We start from the raw sequence: 21,277 nt of genomic DNA, 5'->3' as shown, positions 1-21,277 counted from the left end.
ATGTTTCAGGTTACACAGATTTACTAAGGATCCTTATGGTCTTATATGGGACAAGCTTCCAACCCATATGGAAAATAAATAGACAAATCATTCACAATGTTTTATCTGAATCCTGATAGATTTTTATGTGACAGTGAAACCATTATAAGATCCTTAGTAAATCTGTGTATGACATTGTATGAGGAAAACGAGAAAGGGGCCACTTTCAAGAGTAAATCATACACGTTTTGCATATAAACCACATTGCTTGCAGTATAAGTTTTCTCTATTTCTTTTTCATATGGGTCATATAATTGAGAAAGAGTAGCCTATGCGAAACAAGAGGACAGAATGAGTGGTTGTTTGCAATATAATGTCAGATCTACCCAGACTGATAGTCTTATATTCACTAGGCCTACATGATGATCATATAAAAAGTTAATTAGGCTATCTGCTGTCATGACACAACAATATGCAGGGAAACAACAGTGGAATAATATGATTATTATCTGGGTAAACTATAAAGTTTGTCCATCTTGATGTGGCGCACAATACACGATTGAAAATTAGAATGAGATTACTGGGATATATCTAACCGCTTAACTGAAGCTTAAACAACATTACATTACTTATCAGTTCGTTTCGGTCGCATTCATTAACTTAGCTGTTGACTAAATGCCACTGATGTACTCCTTATCTCGTCTAAGACGGAGACTCGGAGAACTGCACAAGTGGGGAATTGTGGCGAATAAGCAACCCCCGCTACAATGCTTGTCTCCTTCCTCAAACAACAAGGGGAATGAAGAGTTACACCAGTCTGTGAGCCGCATGATTACAGAGGCAAATTACCCTCGTTGAAAAGTAATTTAGAGCCGAAGTGATCTGGAGCTTTAATTAAAAAGAGAAGTAAAAAAAAAAAAAAAAAAAAACCAGCGCGGCCAGTCTTTCCCCTTTGTGGCCAAGGTCCAGAAGTGGTGGACGAGTGCACTTATTCTGCGCACAGCACTTCTCTCGCCGCTGTCCTCAGATGTCCGTACGGCGGAGTGCACCCAGCTCAGTTGCCCATTGTTCTTCTGAGTATATTTGATCACTCTGGTCCAGCAGACGCTAAGAGGATTACAGTACAGGAGTCTGGGGAGCGGCTGAAATATTGTCAATTTGTTAAGAGTGTGTATGAAACATGCAGATTGCCTTAGACCAGGGCGCACTGTCTTACTATAGGAATGGAGCCCTATAAAATACAACGGGTTGTGGATGAGAGGCATTCTAGGGCAATTTTGCTGGTATTCAAGACCAGAAATATAAAAATTCCTAATGCTTAAGCACAGATTAGTCTTTCCCTTGAGTCTCAAAAATATACTGTAAACAGCTTTACTTTCCTACACAACAAATAGGCCTAGATTTTGTTTTTATATCACTTATTTACCCAGCTGCCTCTGCATTGGCATAGTTATTCCTCCTAAAAATTCAATACAACAATTGAAAATAAAACATACCTTAGTGTCGCATATGTACGCATGTTTGCATGTCTTGACCTTAGATGACCAGTGTTTCACACCGCTTTCATGATCAATGGTAGGTAAATGTTTACATTCAGGTCAGTGACCTTATATAGTGTAACCCTCACTCGGTATTGACGGCTTAGTGGTTACAACAGCAGGTCAGCGTCTCCAAAGGAAGGAGACTGTTATTAAGAAACGAGGAAATCATCATGATCCACAAGACAATGAGCCACTGTGCTTGTTGCTGGGCAACACTTATCCTCAGGAGGAAACGGAGTAGAGAACAGTGAACAGGGTGGAGAGATACAGTACACATGACCGTGGTCTTTTTATTCCCACAAGACACATGATCAAAAAGTCTACAGATCTACAGTCTCTTACTAGTCACAGAAATACAAATACAGATTTTACAGATTTTACAGATACAAGTTTGCAGTGTCAAGCACATATACTGTAGGTACAGTACATAACTTCTTTCTTCAGTTGACCTGACAGCTGTTTGAGAACTGACTGTCACGTGTAAAAATAAAATGTGGTATTTTGTCTCGCTCACAAACCCTTTTGGTTCTGTTGTTCAGTTTAAAATAACATTAAAGCTGCTCTCCAACTTGGACAGAGATGCAATTCTGCTGAATAAATCATAAAAACACACTGAAACAAAACATCTAAACCATACTGAATGCATACTCTTAAAAAATACACAGTCTACCCATCAAACTTAATAAGGCAGGCTATCTAAACCCCAAATATGGGATAATCAAGAGACAAGCTAATGTTTGTTTGTATTTTTGTTTTGTGACCCTGCAGCCTAACACCAACAGAACATAGATGTCCAAAGGTCCACCAAAAGCTGGTCAGGCACACAAATTTAGATTAAGCCACTAACACAGACATTAGGATTTGCAATCCTGATTCTCCCAACTTTCCTTTGCTGCTTTTGGGTGACCTGGAGAGGTAGTCACAAGACTGCCCTTGGGGAGTCTATTTTGGATCTTCGCACAGCGTGCAGTCAGGCTTCTGATCAGCTTGGGGCTCAACTTGAATAGTAACCGAGTGAAAGCTGTACGTGTCGAACAGCAGTTGAGTGAGCTCCCTCAAAACAGGCTGTGGATCCAAAGCATCATCTGAAATGAAGACAGATGAGATGAGACACTCACATTGACGCTTAATCCCAGACTCTCAGAGATCCCAGAGAATAAACTACATCTCAATAAACAATTCTCTGTGTTGTTAGCACAAACCAATGTGACTTCCCATCTAATCTGTATACTTAGCCCATGAGGAAAATGTGTCTTCTGAAATTTAATCCGTAAAGTTTCTCCTGCTTGTGAAAACATTTCCACCACACTCCTTGGAAACTCACCTATGGCCACATGTGCGGACAGCACTCCCTGGTTCATGGTCAGAGCCCAGATGTGGAGGTTGTGAACTGCCTGGACCCCCTTCACAGACAGGATGACATCCCTCACCTCGCCGTACTTCACCCCTAAAGGTGTGCCTGCACAGACAGTTGCATCGTGGGAGTCTCGAAATGCTCAGTGAAATAACCGCAGGGCATGACAAGCAATATCGTGCGCATTAAGATCTTATCACGTTACATAACACATATGCTCTGAGATTTGTTGCCCCCACACAGGGGAATGCCACTGTCATTTACACCCCTTGTGGTAAGCCATGCAGAATGAACTCAGATTGGCGGGAGGAACATTGATATTCATAGGCTGGGGTTTACCTTCCATGAGCACCACAAGGATGTCCCTCATGATAGTGATGGTCGTGCCGAGCACAAAAATGGAAAACAGGAAAGTGCAGATGGGGTCAGCCATCTTGTATTCGGGCTGTGAACGAGAGGAGACCTGATTTTGAGCTTGTGTACATGAGATTAGCACTTAATTAAGACTCATAATATACGTAAATGCCATAACCTTCAGCTTCCTAACAATGTGAAATTAATTACTTTAAGTGTACAGTATAAAAAAAGGCATTGATTGGATCTGAAAAAAAAGCTAGCTGAAAATACAAGTGAGAAGTGGCTGTTCTGCCCTCCTTGCATTTTCCTTGACAACCCACCAACCCTTTCATCCCATTTTGCCTTCGGGCTCTCTGACCTTAAAGAAGATGATCAGCGCGCTGACTAGCACGCTGATGCTCTGGAGGAGGTCTCCCACCACGTGCACAAACGCTGCTCTCACGCTGGCGTTGGCCTGAGGTCGTCTCGCCACCCCCTGGCCCTCCTCCACATCCTGGTGGTCCGCGGAGCCCTGTCCGTGGGAATGCGCGTGGCCATTCTCGGCTTTCTGGTCCCTTCCTTTCTCGTGGCTATGGCCGTGGCTGTGGCCGTGTCCAGAGCTCAGGCCACCGTGACTGTGGCCGTGCCCTGACTGGTGCAGGGTAAGTGCCATGCTACACAGAGGGGAGGTGGACGATGAAGTGGTTTATTTACACCACTTAGCAACATTCAACACAAATTCATGAATGAATCCAACATGAAAATGGCCGGGTTTCCCAAAATCGTTAAGAAGCTCTGAAGTCCTAAGAACTTCTTAGGAGCGTTCTGAGAACATTCTTACAACGCTCCTAAGAAGTTCTTAGCACTTAAGAGCTTCTTAACAATTTTGGGAAACCCGGCCAATGAGTGTAAGAGCAAAACTGGAATTACTGTTGATCTTGGTCTTTTCTATTAATACATTTCATTGCATTTAAACGACTGCGTTTGACTGTGATGTGTTCAACAATAATAATACTTGTATTAAGGGTTTTTTCTTTATTTGTTATAAAGGGGGTCATTTAAAAAGTTGCACATGCGATATGGTGTAGTGATCATGTGATCAGTGATAAAAAAAAAATATGAGAAATGTCTCATGGAGCGCAGAAATCTAGACGCCCCTAGCGACAGCAAATCTAATTCCGAGCTGCCGCGGGGTAAGTTCTCTCGGGCCAATCACATCGTGTATAGAGTCGGTAGGTGGGCTTAACATAATGACGACTGACCTGCGACCAGAAGTTGCGATCATTAAACATCCTGCCACTTGAAAACAAGAAGATGATTCGTTTAGAGCTATCCTATTGTGTGGAGAGGGAATTTGAAAGACAACCATTTATCCCACCCCTCCGATTGAGCCCTGCTATGAGTGCCCAGACCCTACATCTTGATGTGGGTCTGGCTCGTCAGGCTATCACTGAGAAGTTCTTAACATTGAATTGCTACATTTGGAGCAATGCATACCAAACTTAATTGATGTTATTATACTTAAAAAGGTTTTCACAATAATTCTTGTTTTTCATAATGTTCTGACTGATATGATTTGCTCTTACATGATGTTGGCCAGCACTGCACAGCCTGAAGTGATGAGCATGAGTGTCCCCTCAATGGTGTAGTCGTCACTTATCAAGCGCTCCACTGCCAGATACACCAGGATGCCAGTCACCAACCAGATGGTGCACACAGAAAGAAGGGCCCCCAGGATCTCTACAGCGAGAAGAGAGAGAAAGAGGAGGGCTAGTTAGTGAGACCAGACAGTTAATAGAGATCTGGCAAGGTCCTGACATTGGTAGATGGGGTGTCCAGTTTCTCTAGCAATGGGGAAATATCAGTGTGTCTAGGAATAGAGCTTGTGGCGGTATGAAACTCTCACTTGACATAGCTCTGTCGGAGCTTAACGGCAATGATTGTTTTCACTGTTAAAGCTCTGTTGATTTGGGGGGAAAAATACAGTTCATTATGTTCTATAAATGTTCAAGCTGAGAAGGATCTGAGAGAAACGCCTCTATGACTGTTCAGTGTAGGCTATGGTGTTATTTCAAATATCACAATGATGATGATGATGATGATGATAGTGGTGGGGAGAAAGATTGCCAGATGTGCACACTAATGCTTTGTATTATTATCATGTTTACATTGTAGTGCATGTTGTGGGTGGTGTCTTAAGCTGCTGGGACCTTGAATTTTCCCTTGGGGATAAAGTATCTATCTATCTATCTATCTATCTATCTATCTATCTATCTATCTATCTATCTTACCTTTTGATATCTCTCCTTCTGTTTTATTTGTTTTATTTTATTTTTTCTTAACTAAATATGTGTTTCTTACTTACTCTCTGCATTTTTGCACTTTACTGTGAAGCACTTTGGTGCGGCTCAGCCGTCTGTAAATCGTGCTATAGAAATAAAATTGACTTTGACTTTGACTTTATCTATCTCTAAGATGGCTCCTTACCGGCCCGGTGCCAGCCATAGCTCAGTCTGTGCGTAGCCGGTCTGGAGGAGAGCCACAGGGACACCAGGCTAATGATGAAGCTCATGAAGTCCACAAGCAGGTGAGCAGCGTCCGTCATCACTGCCAGACTCCCAGCAAAGTATCCTCCTATGTGGTCAACCAGGGTAGGAGAGGACTTTAGAGATCAGATATAAAAGCTTGAGGAAGGATTGTAATGTCCGCAACACTGATAAATTGCGGACATTACAATCCTTTCTCAAGTTACTCTCCATTTGTCCTGCACCTGCAAGGTGGGATGTGCACACAGCTACTTTTTCTTAAACGTCAGATATAAAAGCTTACCAGAAAGACTGAAAGAACAGGGAACTAAGATATTTGTTATGATGAGACAGATGCGTTTCAAAAATTACAACCACATAGGCATATCGGCATGATGGATGCACAAAAAAGCAACCATACATGAGCCAATTCATTATCAATACAATATAAAATGTATGAAATGATTAATCCTGTGCCTTTGCATAACTCCTAATTATGTCATTAATAAATGACATGGGTCTACAGTGTTTTTATAAGCCACAGCTGTCTCAGTTGACTTTTACAGTGTCTGCACCTCAACTAGCCATTATTAGTTGTGTCAGGATGACTTACCCAGGATTTCACCGATCATGAAGACCAGACAAACAACTGAAACGATGTAGAGTCGCTTCCTAGCGACTTTTCTCTCACGTTCTCGGTCCTCCTGTGCCCGGCTGTTGTCGTGGCAATGTGTGATGGTCCCATTCTTCTCCTTGACTTCATTTTGAGACTTCCTGTGTGGTTGGGTATTAGACAAATGAGATGAAACATGCACCTGCATAATGAGGGTCTCGTTTCTCTGTGCCAGCTGGTATATGTGAATGTGAACGTCATTCGGGACAATTAGAGTCCTTGAACTGTGCTGAGATGATAAGATGTGTAAGAATTTGAGCCTGGCCAACATGAACAGAAACAAATGTATTTTTTCTGGCCTGATATGCTCTCTTCACTCTTTGCAGTCCTGGTTTTGCAAGTTTTGCTGAGGATAAAATCAGATGTCTAAACTATTTCTACAGGGAAAATATATACATTTTTCAGCCCCTTTGGAAAAGCTCTAACTGATATCAAACCATGCACTAAGGATTTAGCTGTATGAGATTACATGACTATTGTTTCCTGTGTTAGGGAATGCAATATCCTGCATACAGATCAGCCTCATAACTCTCAAAGTTATTTACAAAGAACTTCTGATATGTCATAATTGACCGCTTAATTTGGACATATAATGTGTGTAGTGGGGGTTGATGTCAAGAAGCAATTATATGTTAAGCTTCCATTACATGTGCTTTAAATAATCACTGAGCACCCATCATGCAGCATGACGTTATTATGGCTGAATGGCTCACTGCCAACAGTTTGATGGATCTTTGTTGCATCAGATGAGACTGGAGACAACATATAAACATGCCTGTGTCTCAGTTCATGTGTCAACTCAAAAACACATCTATCTCAAGCTATTGAGCTGTAAAAGGGTCAGACAACATGGCATGTAACAGCAGATGAGTAATGAGCTTGATGACCATGCAAGGAAAAAAAAAAAGGAAAAAAAACTTTAACTTATATAAGTCATGTGAGCATTTCTGGGATAGAATTTAAAATGTCTCCTTGAAAAAAAAAGTGTGAAATAATGTAAACAACACCTATAACCTACAATCCAAACAACAACACCAGATTTCATACATATTTGATTGAACTTATTTTACACAATTAAAGGGTAGTATATAATACAATCACATTCCTTTTGTAGCTTACTCAATCTTTGACTAACTGACTCGACCTATAACTTCAGCAGCGCATCCAGTCGAGGAGAGGCATTGCTCTCAAACTCACGTTGACGTATGAAGCCAGCCTAATGTGGTCGTGGTGCAAATTTGCACTCAGCTACTGATTGGCTCGTGTGTAAAAGGTTGTGCAATGCCCTTTTCTGACGAGAGCAGCGCTACCATGAAAACTAAAAAAAATAAGGAAAATAGTGGTATGTTGACCCAACATAAACAAACTTGTTGTTCTTTTGGACATTGTAGTGTTTGTCTCTTTCGTGGAATTCCAACGCAGTCTACCACCCCTATAAGACCCAACGTGTGGTCATTCGATTTTTCACTAATAAAGAATGATGCTGCAAAGTTCGGATGGGACAGACAGACACAGGCACAGAGAGAGAGAGAGAGAGAGAGAGAGAGAGTAAAGTAAAGTCAACCGAAAACAATAACACACACTCAACATTTAAATAGGCTATAAGACCTACCTTCCCATATACGTGGTTGCTTTGTCAGTGACCAAATGGATTTTTTCTGGATCTTTTTTCCTAAACATGATTTCAATTCAAGCGCACGCGCAATTGCTATGGTTTGGTAATTTTTCTGACAGTTCGGGATGTCGCAAAGCCGCAAAAATGTTAAGATATCAGGAAGTTGTTATAACCTAAAATACTTAGTGTTCGCAACAAGTGCTGTTAATGCTGGCAGTCGAGCATCCTCGGTAGGCTACTACATCCAGTACAATGTTCAAGCGCTGTTATTTGAAGCCTTGTGACTGAGAACCGTGTGCAAATTTGAAGAATGTCTGCAACAAGAGCATCGGCACGTTATGCTCTGTATTTCCACAGCTTTATCAATAACAATGTTGCTGATGTTATTTTCCAACGATTAATAATGTCTCGGCTCAATACTCCGTCGTCTCAAGTTTGGGCAGTTGACTGTCAAACGCTGAGTGCCAAAATGTGTTAATCGGAGAGGGAAGGAAAAGTGCCCAACGCAACCAAAGAACATGTGCACACAGCACTCTTGCGAAGTAAAGTTTGAGCTTAGAAACGAAGAAATGAGTTGTGAACAAATTATGACAAGTTTGGTACCTTGTATTGGAGTTTTCAGAGAACACTCTACTTTAGTTGCACTTGACAATGGCATTATAGCCTACTATTTCCTCTTGTTCCATGGTTTGTCTGTTTCATTGTAATGATGTCAGCTGAAAGCCTCTCAGACCATGTTCAACACCCAGACCTTCACACAATTGGGAGTGGGTCTGGAAAGGGTTTACTGACTTTCAACTTTCATCAGGGGCATAACAGTGAAATTATACTTAAAGTGCTAACTCTTACCAAAATCTTTTCAGAAGTGTATCAGTCTTTAAGGTTTTAAATGCAGTTGTTTACTGAATTCCAAAGAAATGCATGTCCATAATGATTTTAGGCTATTTGCGTGCAGTGTGCCTGTTTTTTAGGGATTTAAGGGATTGGAAATGGACATCAATGGCCTCTTGGCCGCAGGGACCTGCAGAGCAAATCCCAAATTTGCTTAAAGGTTGTATGGGTATTCCCAGGCTAATGTTCGAGAACAGCGTATTAGGCATTTGGCTGTGGCGCACAATGCCCTCCTCAAAGCCAAGCCAGAGTCAGAGCAGACTGAAGAAATAGTTTTGTTGTGTGCATGGGCTAAATGGAGGGCAGGTGGGGTTCAGGTGAACTGTGCTGTGTGATTGAAGATGATAGGCACTGAGGAGTGAAGCCTTGCTTACCATGACAAAGCACTGTAGAAATAAGCTTATGGAGATTAGGGAAGTTCCCGTGATTGGTGGAAACTCAGCTTCTACATGGGTGGAAATGTGTCATGATGTTGTCAGTCTGTTGTCATGCAAGTTAACTCATCTGTCAGACATGCTGACAGGACATGACAGCATGTGACGGGTCCAAGATGGGGTGAGGACAGTTCCTCTTTTGTTAGAAAATAAAGAAATAAATAAGTAAGTAAATAAAAGACTACTTGCTCTTGTCTCTAATGATGTTTAGGTTTGAGGGGATAGAGAGTTAATAATCCCCCAAACAGTAACAAAGCAAAAGTTCACACCCTGACTTTGCCATGAGTCAGGAAGCTACTGGGCAACCGGAAAGTTTTCAGACCCTTTCAGGTTCTACACCTTTCATTGTGTTTCAGACTCATCTTAAAATGGATTCAATTATTTTTTTCCTCATCAATACAATACTCCAGTAATCTACAAAAACAGCAGGTGTTTGTAGTGTTTCGTAAAAAAAACAACAACAACAACAAAAGACTGAATACCATTTACAAGTATACTCAGACCCTTTGTTATGGCGCTTGCAATTGAACTCTGGTGCATCCTTTCCATCAGTGGTCCTAGAGATACTTCTACAACTTGACTGGAGTCCACCTGTGCCTAAATGAATTCTTTGGACATTATTAGGAGAGGCACACATTTGTCTATGTAAGGTCTAACAGTTGATGTTGTACAGTATGTCAGAGTGAAGGCCAAACCACAAGGTTGCGAGAATTGTACGTAGACCTGCGTGACAGGATTGTGTCAAGACACAGATCAGGGGAAGGGTACAAGACAAAATCTGCAGAATTGAAAGTGCCCAAGAGCCCGGTATTTTCCAGAATACTCAAATGGAAAAGTTTGGAACAACCAACAGTCTTCCTAGATCGGGCTGCTCGACCAAACTGAGTAATCCGGGATGGAGAGCCTTGGCTTGGTCAGACAGGTAACCGAGTTGGACCCATTGGTCACTATATGAATGACATCCAGAGTTCCTTTTTGAAGATGAGAGAATGACGAAAGGACAACCATCAGTGCAGCTCAGTTCCTGGTTTGTTCCACTCACGCCATGACAATTGTGGCCAATAGCAAATAGTTCAGTCTTTGTTTCGTCACACCAGAGGAGTTTTACTTCTCATGGTGTGATAATAATACAGTATAATAGTATCTATATGGCTCTGGTTAGTACTATACCCGTGTTAATACATCACAATCTAGATTCTAGACCTTTGTCAAATGCTGAAAAATATTATTGAATGTCTTCATAAAATTGTGCCTATTTTACTGTATAAATACTGCATAATTTAATTATCATCACACAAAATGTTGAGTGTTTCCTCATTCCACTTAAAAGGGCAATAATTTTGTTAACATACAAATGTTGCCTATATATCTTTTTAGGGTGAGGTAACTTGAGCCACCCACCTTTGATGGAATGGAAAGGAATGGCCCTGTTCTATGTCCTCATCTGGTGGATGCTGAACAGAGTCCGTCTTACTCAGCATGGCCACAAAGAAATGCAACAGGCTACGTGAATTCAGATGATGTGTAAACAGTAGCATCTGTTTCCTCTGCTCATGTTAAGGAGAATAACAAAATATTCTAGTAATTGCTATGATTATTTTTTTATTACAGATTTGGATCAGATGGACATTTTTTTTAGCATTTACCATACTGAATCATATTGTTTTCATAGCCTAGTTGTTATTTTAAGTGTTTTAGTTATATTTGGCTAAATGTGATAACAATTCTAGGCCTACCCTTTTTCTTAATATATATACTGTATATTGTTATATTTAAAAAATAAAAAAACTTTTTCTGAGCTTTCATATAGCCTATATATATATATATATATATATATATATATATGCTCAGAATTTTTTTTTTTTTTTAATTAACATAAAACCCATGTAGTTTCAAACTATTCCAAGCATTTCAACAGGAAACAAAAAACGCATTAAAACAGACAACAATGTGTGAGCGTTATAACTTTGCATCACCACAAGGGGGCAACAAGACCTGACAAGACATGTGGGCAGGCCTGGCCTGTTACATGTGAATAATGTGTGAAGTAAACACTCCCCTCTCTTCCTTGAATTTTGTATCAGGAGCAAGGGCACGCAACACAGAATATGCACTAATATCTGATTGTTCAGAATTGTTAAAAGCCTCTTTTCAAGCTAACTTGAATAGTTTTTGTTTTTGAAACCTCTCAATCACAGTTTAGTGTGGGTATGTTTATAACAGTATAACTGTGTTATACTCAGTGTTGGGAAGGTTACTTTAGAAATGTAATGTGTTACAGTTACAAGTTACTCTGTTTAAAATGTAATAGTAGTGTAACTATTTGAATTACTTTTTCTGAGTAACGTAACTAATTACTTTTCATTACTTTTTGATTACTTTTCCGATTTTTGAATGATATTTAAAGTCCCCAAATCCATGCGAAGATTTCGACCTTGGTCTACAGGCTGCCGAGCAGTTCTGTACAAGCGCACAAGACAGCAAGGGCATTCAATACATGAATTAGCATCACATTTTTTGTGAGGATAATATAATGATAATCATAACACGTTTACAGGCAGGCATGTAGGCCTACACTGATGGCGCTGTAGACGTGATAGAGCCTATCAGAAGGTCCCGTATCAAACTATGGCTGTGGAGGGAAACAGTTCTTTTTACATACCATATTATTTGCAAAGTTTTGCTGACAATATTGAGATGTAATTCAAATTGTAATTTTTAAAAAATTCAAAAGTACCTGTAATTGAATTACATTTTTTTCTACAGTAACTGTAATATATTACTGTTACATTTATTTTGTAATTAAATTACGTAACTTAATTAGTGTAATGCGTTACTCCCCAACACTGGTTATACTCCATTAGTATGAATTGAGAAAATCATAAAATGTATAACAATTAATTGAGTAAGTCTAACATCAATGTTATCAGCCCATATCTGGCTGAAGCTCTCGATGAGGCCCACTTCTTTTTTTCTTAATACAAACTCATCCAATTGGTGACATCACTTCCAGTCAGCCCTCTATTGTTGCCATTTGGGCCCAAAAACAGCAAATGAATTCAAGTTTAAATATAGCCTCAGTTGTGCCGTCGAGCCATTCTGATCCTGTGCAGAGATTTATTGTCCGTTTGAGTTTGGTTGCCAGGGGCAGCGGGCCGAGATGTGCCGCCTCGCAGACGGTTAGCCACACATGGCTGTCGCTGTAGAGCGGGAGCCGCGGGAGAGAGCGGGAAGGAGAGAGATGTGCTCAGAACTGAGGGCCAAAAGCAATGCCGCCATTTTAACGACCAAGACAAACACCCAGCTCCCACGGCTCTTTAGTTCTGGAGGTGGCTAAGTGGGCACATCATGAAAGACCTGTAGATGGGTGAAGTCACAGTTCTGTATTTAGAGCTTGAATGTGTGTGTGTGTGTGTGTGTGTGTGTGTGTGTGTGTGTGTGTGTGTGTGTGTGTGTGTGTGTGTGTGTGTGTGTGTGTGTGTGTGTGTGTGTGTGTGTTTGTGTGTGTTTGTGTGTGTCTGTGTGTGTCTGTAAATTGGTGTGATAAAGTGGAATGCACAGACACCGTTCCTATATAGGCACTCAAGTAGATGAGGAACAATCTATCTTTCTCATCTAATTCCTCTCGTTAATCGCTCTGCCTGTCATAAGAGCAAGCCAAGGACATTCTGGCATACAATTTAGTCCTTGTCGGATACAACGGAAGTAACCGTGACAACTGCATGTCCAGTTTCTCCCCTTTTTCCCCCCTCGAAGGGACATCTGTTTGTTTAAAGACAAGAAAGGCCCCAAAGGGGTAAACAAGCATAGGTCACTTGGGCAAACAATAGGTAGGGCTTACGTCACACTGACGTAGCACACACACACCAACGTACACACGCACACTGGGAGGGGATGAGGGGTCGCTCTTTAAGTTTAAACCCTGGCGCTGTCCAGATCTCAGTGAGTAAGAAGTTCTCAGGCAGAGTAGGAGCCAGAGAGATAGGAGTCTCAGACAAGGCTGTATCTCGCTACAGCTGACACACAGGTGAACTTAGACCCAATCAAACGCACAGCTGGAATAGATAAGACCACACTCTTCTGCCGACTACTGAGGAATTAATCCAAACAAACAAAAAAAAAGCGCTACAATGGAAGCGGTCCTGACAAGGCTGAGAGATTTCTCCTGCAGGGAAGCCACCTTTGACACCTGCAAGTCTGTAGAAGCCGTGCCTCACCGGGACATGGAGAACAGAGGATGTTTGGCCAAAGAGAAGTCCAGAGGGGACAGCCCACTCCGAGAGACAGGCACCCGTCAGCTGGACATCGAAACTGCGCTTGCCTGGTTGAGGAAGGAGCTGGTAAGACCAGCTAACTGCTGCCAAGTATTTTACAATGAGGAGGAACATTGTACAAAGTAGTGTTCATATACTACTCTATTTTGTTATTGTTTTGCTCGAAGATTAAGGCTATTTCCCCATATATTCTGATTATGGTTATTGATAGATAACAGTGTTTGAAAAAATATTCACTTTAGTTCACAGTCAGGTTATTGACTGATAAGAGTTTGGAAAATATCCAGTAAAATGTATTCCAGTTCTGTGCAGAGATGTAATATTGATGGTAGTGGGCAAGTGAATGTTCCTGTGAACCCCGCCAGGGAATTTCCTCTATTGCTTTCCACCCTGAGGAGGTATAGCCTTTGTGTTGGCCGGTGAGACAAAGGTCAGGCCAACTCACACAACAAGATTCAACAGTGTGAGGTACTCATCTCTTATCTGCCTAGCTAGGTCACAGAGAGATAAAATGAAGATTGGGAGGATGCAATGAAAAGGTTAAACATACAGAGGGCCCCTTGTCTGTTATTAATATGTCTGTTGACAGTAAATGATCTCTCCCCCTCTTCCTGTTTTGAAAATAAGTTGTCATAATCAACAAGATTTGTTCGTTTCTCATAAAAGACCAGAAGACAGAGGCCAAGTAAAATGAGTGTGTGTTTGTGTTGGGGGTGTCAGGCAGAGGCAATAAATAAGAGTTATTGTCAGACTAGTAAAGTTTCAGTCTGCGACATGCTGTCTGTCTCAAAGCTTTCCAAGTTGTGGCCATTCATGGCAATGACTCACTGAATGTTCAGAACTGCTGGCCAATATTAGCTTTTTGTTTCTGCTATAGTGTACTGTGCTTTAATACTGACATTAATTATTTTACTGTGGAGAAGCAAATAGCGCATGTTTGAATTTCTAATGCCATGGGTAGTATGCAGACATGTTTTTTCTGTGTATTAAAATTAAATTTGGTATCCACTTTGAAACAACATAGTTGGAATTCTGGTACAGGCCTACCATGTGTGTATAGACATGTTAAAATCCCATTCATCAAGATTTGTTTGTCTGGTCTTATCTTTGGAACTGTCATCTTGGTTGTTTGTCTTTTTTCCCATTCCTTCCAGGATCAAATGACATTGTGTCTCAGTACACCCATTCATATCCATGGTAGTTATTTGATTATTAGGTTTCTGTTCTTCACAGCATGTTTCAAACCACACTTCTCTAATCAGTTGAAATCTCCTAAAATTTACAAAATGTACAGAATTTCAGCACCTCCATCAACAGGTTTCCCTCCCTCACAGAACCACTCTTTTTTTGTGTCCGAGTTTTTTCTTTCCTTCCTATGATGAATGCGCTCCATCTATCCTTCATGACTCAGTCCAAGTAGAAGTGCTGCTAATTACAGCCTTATGGCATTTGATCAAGTTTAAAGCCTTGGCTTCAAGAGAATTCTCAGAAAGGGCGAACACAACTCCAGAGTGAACAAGCACTTGTTTTGGCGTGTCTTTAAACAAGTTTTTGTGAGAGTTTGAATTTGTTTCAAAAAGACACAAAAAACACAAAAACTGTTTTATCTTTCCCATTTTGTTTCTCTCAATCTCTCTTTCTCTCACTCTTTTTGTCACACACATAAACACCGCACAAAAACACATATAAGCTGTTATTTTGATCTCTGCAACCGTAAAAAGGGAGCTTGTTCTTTGTTTTGGGCTGTTCTCCACTCTCTGTCGCTTTTTGCTCTGACATTCCTCCGACTGAGACTAACTCAGTTTACCGAACTCGCTCTTATTCAGGATACTATTCTCACAATAGAGGCAATTAGACTGCCTCAGCCACCATAAAAAAATAAAGAATGCCAAGGGAAAAAAATGATTTGCATCTGAATGAGGTATTGTCAGCCTGAAAATGGTCTCAACACTGTTCTCGCCCCAGTAAAAGGACATGAACTTTGTAAACTGTCTAATACATTTTGTTTCTCTTTCGTTTTTTTTTCTGGGGCCTGTCTGTCTCATTGCCGACTTGATTTAGAGTCTCCTCTTTGTCTTGTGTTTACTCATTCATTATATCCATGGCTGTGACCATGTCCCCCCCCACGCCGCCCCCCCCCCCCCCCCCCACCTTCTTTTCTTCACTGTGCTCGTTGTGTCCATCCCCGGCAGATTGAGATGCGGTCGCAGGATCAGGTGCTCATCCGCCAGCTAATGGACCTCCATGCAGGCATCCAGGAGCTGAAGCTGGAGTGTGCTGAGGCTGAGTTGGAGCTGGAGGAGGAGGAAGAGGAGGAAGAGGAGGAGGAGGAAGAGGAGGAGAGCAAGGACGATGAGGAGGCAAGCTGGGATTCGGGCAGCAGCGATGCTGGGGACAGCAGCAGCAGCAGCTCACTGTCCAGCTCTGGAGAGATGGACTGCTACCTCCCCTCTGCCCCCTGCCTGTACCCCCACCACAGCCCCTGCTCTCCGTACTCGCTGTGGGGCTCGCCACCCAAACGTCATCTCAGCCGACGCAGCTCTCTGCCCTAAGCATCTCACTAGCCCAGATGTGTTCATCTTTACAGTCACTCCAACCATGATGCAAGCCCCAGAAGTTATATTTGCCTACATGACAAGTCCATATTAACTGGGTAGATAGAGGTGTACATGTTCATTTGATTGTTTGTTACGGCCTTCACAATCTTTTTCTGACCTCTGCCTAGCTTGCATTAATCTGATAGCATCTAAAATAGCTATACCCATCAAGATCATGATCATGTATTGGTTCACAGGTAATATTCTGACAGTAGAATTATTGGAGTTTGACTAAGGTGATCTAATCATCTAAGTCACATCCCAGAGAAGAGAATATCCACATTTGTCTATTTTCCTCATCCCCAGTAGCTATAACAATGCCACTCTGAAGAGGCAGCTCATGTGTAATCTGTGATATGATGGAATGTATATTTTTCCTGATGACAAAAGGCAACAGAATTCTGCCTGATGCCTTTGTGTGAATGTGAATGTACGTATGTACGAATGTACGTTTGTAAGTATTATAGGAGAGAGCTTGCTGTAATCTCACACACTTATTTTTTTTTCTTTTTTGGATGTGTGTAAATAGCATAAATTCAAATAGCAGGCAAGAAAAATGTTACATTCATTGTATGTAACTTCTGTAATGATTACATAACTCAGTCATACTGTGACAATAACAAACTCTTTCATGTTTCAGTGCTGTCTTGTGTAACCAACATGATAAATACATACATTGTAAAGTTACATTCCATCCAATGACCACTGAATTATACACACAATGAGGTGGGGGTGGTGGTGTGGAGGAAGGGGGGTGTGTGACATTTTAATTGTACCATGCTGTGTGTTCTGTGACAAAACGGTGCATTGTTTGACTGGCCCAAGACAGAATCCCAACAGCCTATACAGTGAAAAAGCCTTACAGTGAAAAAGCCTCTGGATTTTAAATTGACAGTAATTGTGGGGATCATTCTGATGACCTTGTTGGGCCAGTATCATGTTTCCCTGCAATGCAATGCACAGAGGGAACATACAGAAAGAGCGATTACACAGCCAGGGCAGTGACAATAAAACCATGTCAGATCTGTTTTCACTGAAATGCTGCCCTCCCCCGGGACATGGACATTGTGTGGTGTCCGCAAAAGAGTTAATCCATTATGTCAGATGACAACCTGCTTTCAGCTATGGTGGGAAATGTTCAAGACAGGTGGACAGTGTGTTCACTGCCACTTGTTTGACTGATGCAGAGTACATTTGTGTGTATGATAAAATAAATTTAACTTGTCAATTTTTGGTCTTAATTTATTTACATTCGTAATACAATACACATGCTCATTTGGAATTGCATTATTATTCTGGGAGCTAGAAACACAATTTGCCACATTTTGTCTTGATTATTCACTTAAAAATTCTTGCCTTTATAAGAAATAAACAACCGGTGCAGAAGCAACGAAAATGTCCTGACTCAGTGCATGGTTTCACATAACTGTCCACTGTCCACTAATTAATCCATCAGGGGGGGAAACATATTGTCCCATAAAAGCATAACGGGCAGGTTAACAATAAGGTTCCATAACCGCTTGCCCTTTGAGGCATGCTGGCACTTTGATGCAAGCATTCTTCCAGTTCATTTGGGCACTGCCAAAAGGGCACTCTGCGGTCAGTGCTGCCAACGCACCATCTTTTTCTCTCTTTCTCTCTCTCTAGTACACATGCACACACACACACACACACACACACACACACACACACACACACACACAGAGACACACACACACACACACACACACACACACACAGACACACACAACACACACACACACACACACACACACACACACACACACACACACACACACACACACACACAGACACACACACACACACACACACACACACACACACACACACACACACACACACACACACACACACACACACACACACACACACACACACACACACCCCTCTCTGTATCCAATGCCTTCACCAAGTCTGCTATTCCCACTCGTCCTCTCTGTTTTCTGAATAAGGGGAAAGCCCTGCCCGGGTGAGTGGGGTGGGGGTCAGTGGCTGTGGTTCTGGCCGCCCTCTGGGTCCGGTGCCATGCCGGCAGCGGCTACGGCGGCGCTGTTCTCCCTCCTCAGCCTCTGGATCTCGCTGTTGAGCCCCAGCAGAGTCTGGGCCAGCTGCCGGTCCTGCGAGCGCATCTCCAGCTAAACGCCAGTGACAGGAGCACAAATCAGGACTTCACGCCTAACCAACCACACACTGGCTCAACCACCTCCACCCCCACCCCCACCCCCCCTAACAAGCATGCCAGCCGGCCTTCCAATACAATCCCCATCTTAGTGTTTTTCAATAGACAAACCCATGACATGAACATTTCAATTAAGAACGTATGACATATAGTAAAGATAATAGGAGATAAACACAAATAAAATGTGCAACATACTAGTCTATTAGTTATACCAGATTTGTTAACACTATAACATGGTGAAACTTTTTCAGGTTGCACGGTAAGTTCACATCTCTCAAATGTGGCACACAGACAAAAAAGTAAACTCATGCAAGTGATTTCCCACTGTGAAAATATCCTACCAGCTCAGATCGTATCCAAGAAATTGCTCCGTCAATTTTGGCTCTTCTCAGCTCTTCATTGGCTTGAAAACTTCTCCCAACGCAGGTGGGAGACGCACCTGAGCAGTCTGGGACGGTCCGTGCCTCTCCTGTCGCCCTGAATGCGTGCAAGAGTTTGTTTTTGATGTTCTCCAAGACCATGGTAGACAACATGTCCTCACACTGCGTGTCTGGATTCATTCTGACGGAGTCTGAGTCTCTCCTCTCACCCGTGACAGCTGCTGGTGTCACTTGGTCAGCGCATGAATATGCATATAGCCGCGTATAGTCGCGTTATTCTCTTCGATTCTGTCCGGTCGGTCGGGTCGGCTCGCTCCTGCCAGCTCTTCGTTGGGACTTCAAACTCTCAAGTTTTTCTTTCTCCTTCTCCTTTATCCCATCACGTGCCTCTGTCAACTCACTGTGGCTGTGGCACCTCTCCTCCTTCAGTCTCTATCCCTTTTTCAGCCTGTCCTGCACCTCTCCTCCTTTGGTCTCTATCCCTTCTTCAGCCTGTCCTGCACCTCTCCTCCTTCAGTCTCTCTATCCCTTGTTCAGCCTGTCCTGCTGCCGTGGTCTCTGAGCACTTCTTTAGCTTGTTCTCTCATCGCCCTCCCTGCCAACACTGGGACCAACGTGTTTTGTCACTGTTACTATGGCGAGCCACCCCCCCCCCCCCCCTCCACACACACACACACACACACACACACACACACACACACACACACACACACACACACATACACACACACACACACACACACTTTCCCTCCTTCTTGTAACCCCAATAAGAATGGTGGGGGATTGTGGACAAAGGCCATTGTTGGCTTCATAAAGAACTGAAAAGATTCTCCCCCTCCGTCTCTCTGTTGCCCTCACTCCCACTCTCTCCGTCTACCTCTCATTCATCCTGCCTCGACCCATACAATGTGCTCCCATACATTTCCCCCCAGTGAGAAGTGGGCAGGGATTGAGCATACATTTACATATGCTGCTGACATACAGTCAGCATGTGGTGGATGAGGAATATTGGGTCACTTTTAAAACTGTGGTGGATGGGATGGCTCAACAGTGTCTGCCCAACAGTTGCACTGGCACACTGGATGAAAATAAGCACATCCTTGGGGTTCCTGAGACTGGAAAGTGCAAGGCAATCAAAATCATGCTTTTGTTAGTGGAAGTCAGCCTGGTTTCTGTAGAAGTGGGATGTCACTGTTTCTTGGCAAGTTGCCGGCAATCCCATGGCTGTCTCCTATAGACACAAACAGTAAGCCTTGGACACTTTAGGCTGGATAATTAATGGAAATACAAAATAATGTTCCCTAGGTCTTTTACAACAAGAACAATAGGATTCAAAGGTGTAGTAGGATCTAATGATTTATCGTTTATGTCACCTCTAAATTGTCAACAAATATATACAAACATTTGTAGTATCTATTCATACCCTGAAGACAAAGGAATTGCTTTTCTTTATGTCATTGTTGTAAGTCAGATGCATTAGATTGTTTTCCATAAAAAAGACGACAAATCATTATAAAATGTTCCATGCATTTCTACTGCACAACTGCGATATTGCATTTCTACCAAGACTAATTACGACCCTATAAGAACTCTATGCGCCTGTATAAGATTATAAGACACATCTGTATGAGATTACATTCTATGCATGACTCCATCCTCAGTGTTAATTTATTGTCAATATTTATTTCCTCCGACAGCAAAACACAACCCATGAAAAGGTCACACTAAATGAAAGTACTCACATTTTATGGCAAGTGTAGCCTACTGCCTGACATATCGTTGCACTTAAACAGTGGTCACTGAAGCGAACTTTTGGGATTGAATTTAAAGGTCAGAGAAGCAAGACTAATTGTGTCGACGCAGACAGAGCCTGTCAATTCAATTTGGTGATAAACTTGGTGACGATTGCGAATTTGGTTTGATTCACTGCATGCGTTTTTTGCTCTGGCTGTTGCTTAAGTCAGCTCTTGCCATCTATTGTGATGGTGGTACTACTACAAGCAGTCCCTTGGAATCTGCTTTGTCATCGTCAGCAGATAATGTCCCCATGTCCAGGGAAAGGGACAAAGACCCCATGCAGATTTCATTTATACTGCAGGGACAATTTCAGCTCTTAATGTCTTGCCAAATACTGTTCCGGTTTTGTTTTGCATTTGCAGTCTATTGTGTTACAGAACTGTGCACCCTGTTAAATGTCAATGTCTTCTAAGGAGCAAATACACCCTCTGGAATCTGTTCCTCAGAAAGCTGCTGATGAATTTGTAAAACTGTGACAGTCATTTGATTGTGTGGGAAAGTTTTAAATATTGTACACAGCATTTTATTGTTTCTTTACCTTTTCAAATGTTTTTTTTTAACAGAGATAGTTGTCAAGTCAAAAGTTGAAAGTTGAAGATAGTTGAAAAGTCAAACTAGGCTATGTATTGGTATCTTTGCTCTGAACACATGTGATTGTACTAATTAGCTGAGCTTACCTGG

General features: G+C 42.0%; 3 protein-coding genes across 3 annotated transcripts; 1 reads left to right on the top strand and 2 right to left on the bottom strand.

Moving 5' to 3' along the window:
- Positions 1–1,785: 1,785 nt before the first annotated feature.
- LOC134072592 (proton-coupled zinc antiporter SLC30A8-like) lies at positions 1,786–8,466 on the bottom strand. The gene is made up of 8 exons (XM_062529356.1): positions 8,021–8,466; positions 6,349–6,509; positions 5,698–5,844; positions 4,797–4,950; positions 3,590–3,884; positions 3,214–3,319; positions 2,845–2,979; positions 1,786–2,605 (listed from the first exon to the last, which is right to left on the bottom strand). The coding sequence occupies exons 1-8, from the start codon at positions 8,086–8,088 to the stop codon at positions 2,463–2,465; spliced, it is 1,209 nt and encodes a 402-aa protein (XP_062385340.1). The 5' UTR covers positions 8,089–8,466; the 3' UTR covers positions 1,786–2,462.
- A 4,841-nt stretch (positions 8,467–13,307) lies between these two features.
- LOC134072758 (glutamic acid-rich protein-like) lies at positions 13,308–17,525 on the top strand. Its single transcript, XM_062529594.1, has 2 exons — positions 13,308–13,688; positions 15,815–17,525. The coding sequence occupies exons 1-2, from the start codon at positions 13,479–13,481 to the stop codon at positions 16,172–16,174; spliced, it is 570 nt and encodes a 189-aa protein (XP_062385578.1). The 5' UTR covers positions 13,308–13,478; the 3' UTR covers positions 16,175–17,525.
- Positions 17,526–18,155: 630 nt separating this feature from the next.
- Positions 18,156–19,325, bottom strand: si:ch211-153f2.3 (uncharacterized). The gene is made up of 2 exons (XM_062530302.1): positions 18,761–19,325; positions 18,156–18,375 (listed from the first exon to the last, which is right to left on the bottom strand). Exons 1-2 carry the CDS (start codon positions 18,977–18,979, stop codon positions 18,226–18,228), a joined length of 369 nt encoding a protein of 122 aa, XP_062386286.1. The 5' UTR covers positions 18,980–19,325; the 3' UTR covers positions 18,156–18,225.
- Between the last annotated feature and the right edge of the window lie 1,952 nt (positions 19,326–21,277).

The sequence above is a fragment of the Sardina pilchardus genome, chromosome 24 (assembly GCF_963854185.1).
Source record: "Sardina pilchardus chromosome 24, fSarPil1.1, whole genome shotgun sequence".
In the NCBI taxonomy this organism is placed as follows: domain Eukaryota; kingdom Metazoa; phylum Chordata; class Actinopteri; order Clupeiformes; family Clupeidae; genus Sardina; species Sardina pilchardus.
The sequence above is the reverse complement of the archived record's forward strand: the minus strand, read 5'-3'. Positions and strand labels throughout refer to the sequence as shown.

Bases quoted from the DNA above. Each gene is read 5' to 3' on its own strand.
- LOC134072592 (XM_062529356.1), bottom strand. From the start codon at position 8,088: ATGTTTAGGAAAAAAGATCCAGAAAAAATCCATTTGGTCACTGACAAA. The intron at 6,510-8,020 runs GTAGGTCTTATA...CCAACCACACAG, and splicing joins GCAACCACGTATATGGGAAG to GAAGTCTCAAAATGAAGTCA. The intron at 2,980-3,213 runs GTAAACCCCAGC...CTGTCTGTGCAG, and splicing joins CCTTGTGGTGCTCATGGAAG to GCACACCTTTAGGGGTGAAG.
- LOC134072758 (XM_062529594.1), top strand. From the start codon at position 13,479: ATGGAAGCGGTCCTGACAAGGCTGAGAGATTTCTCCTGCAGGGAAGCC. The intron at 13,689-15,814 runs GTAAGACCAGCT...CATCCCCGGCAG, and splicing joins CCTGGTTGAGGAAGGAGCTG to ATTGAGATGCGGTCGCAGGA.
- si:ch211-153f2.3 (XM_062530302.1), bottom strand. From the start codon at position 18,979: ATGAATCCAGACACGCAGTGTGAGGACATGTTGTCTACCATGGTCTTG. The intron at 18,376-18,760 runs GTAGGATATTTT...ACTGGCGTTTAG, and splicing joins CTTGGATACGATCTGAGCTG to CTGGAGATGCGCTCGCAGGA.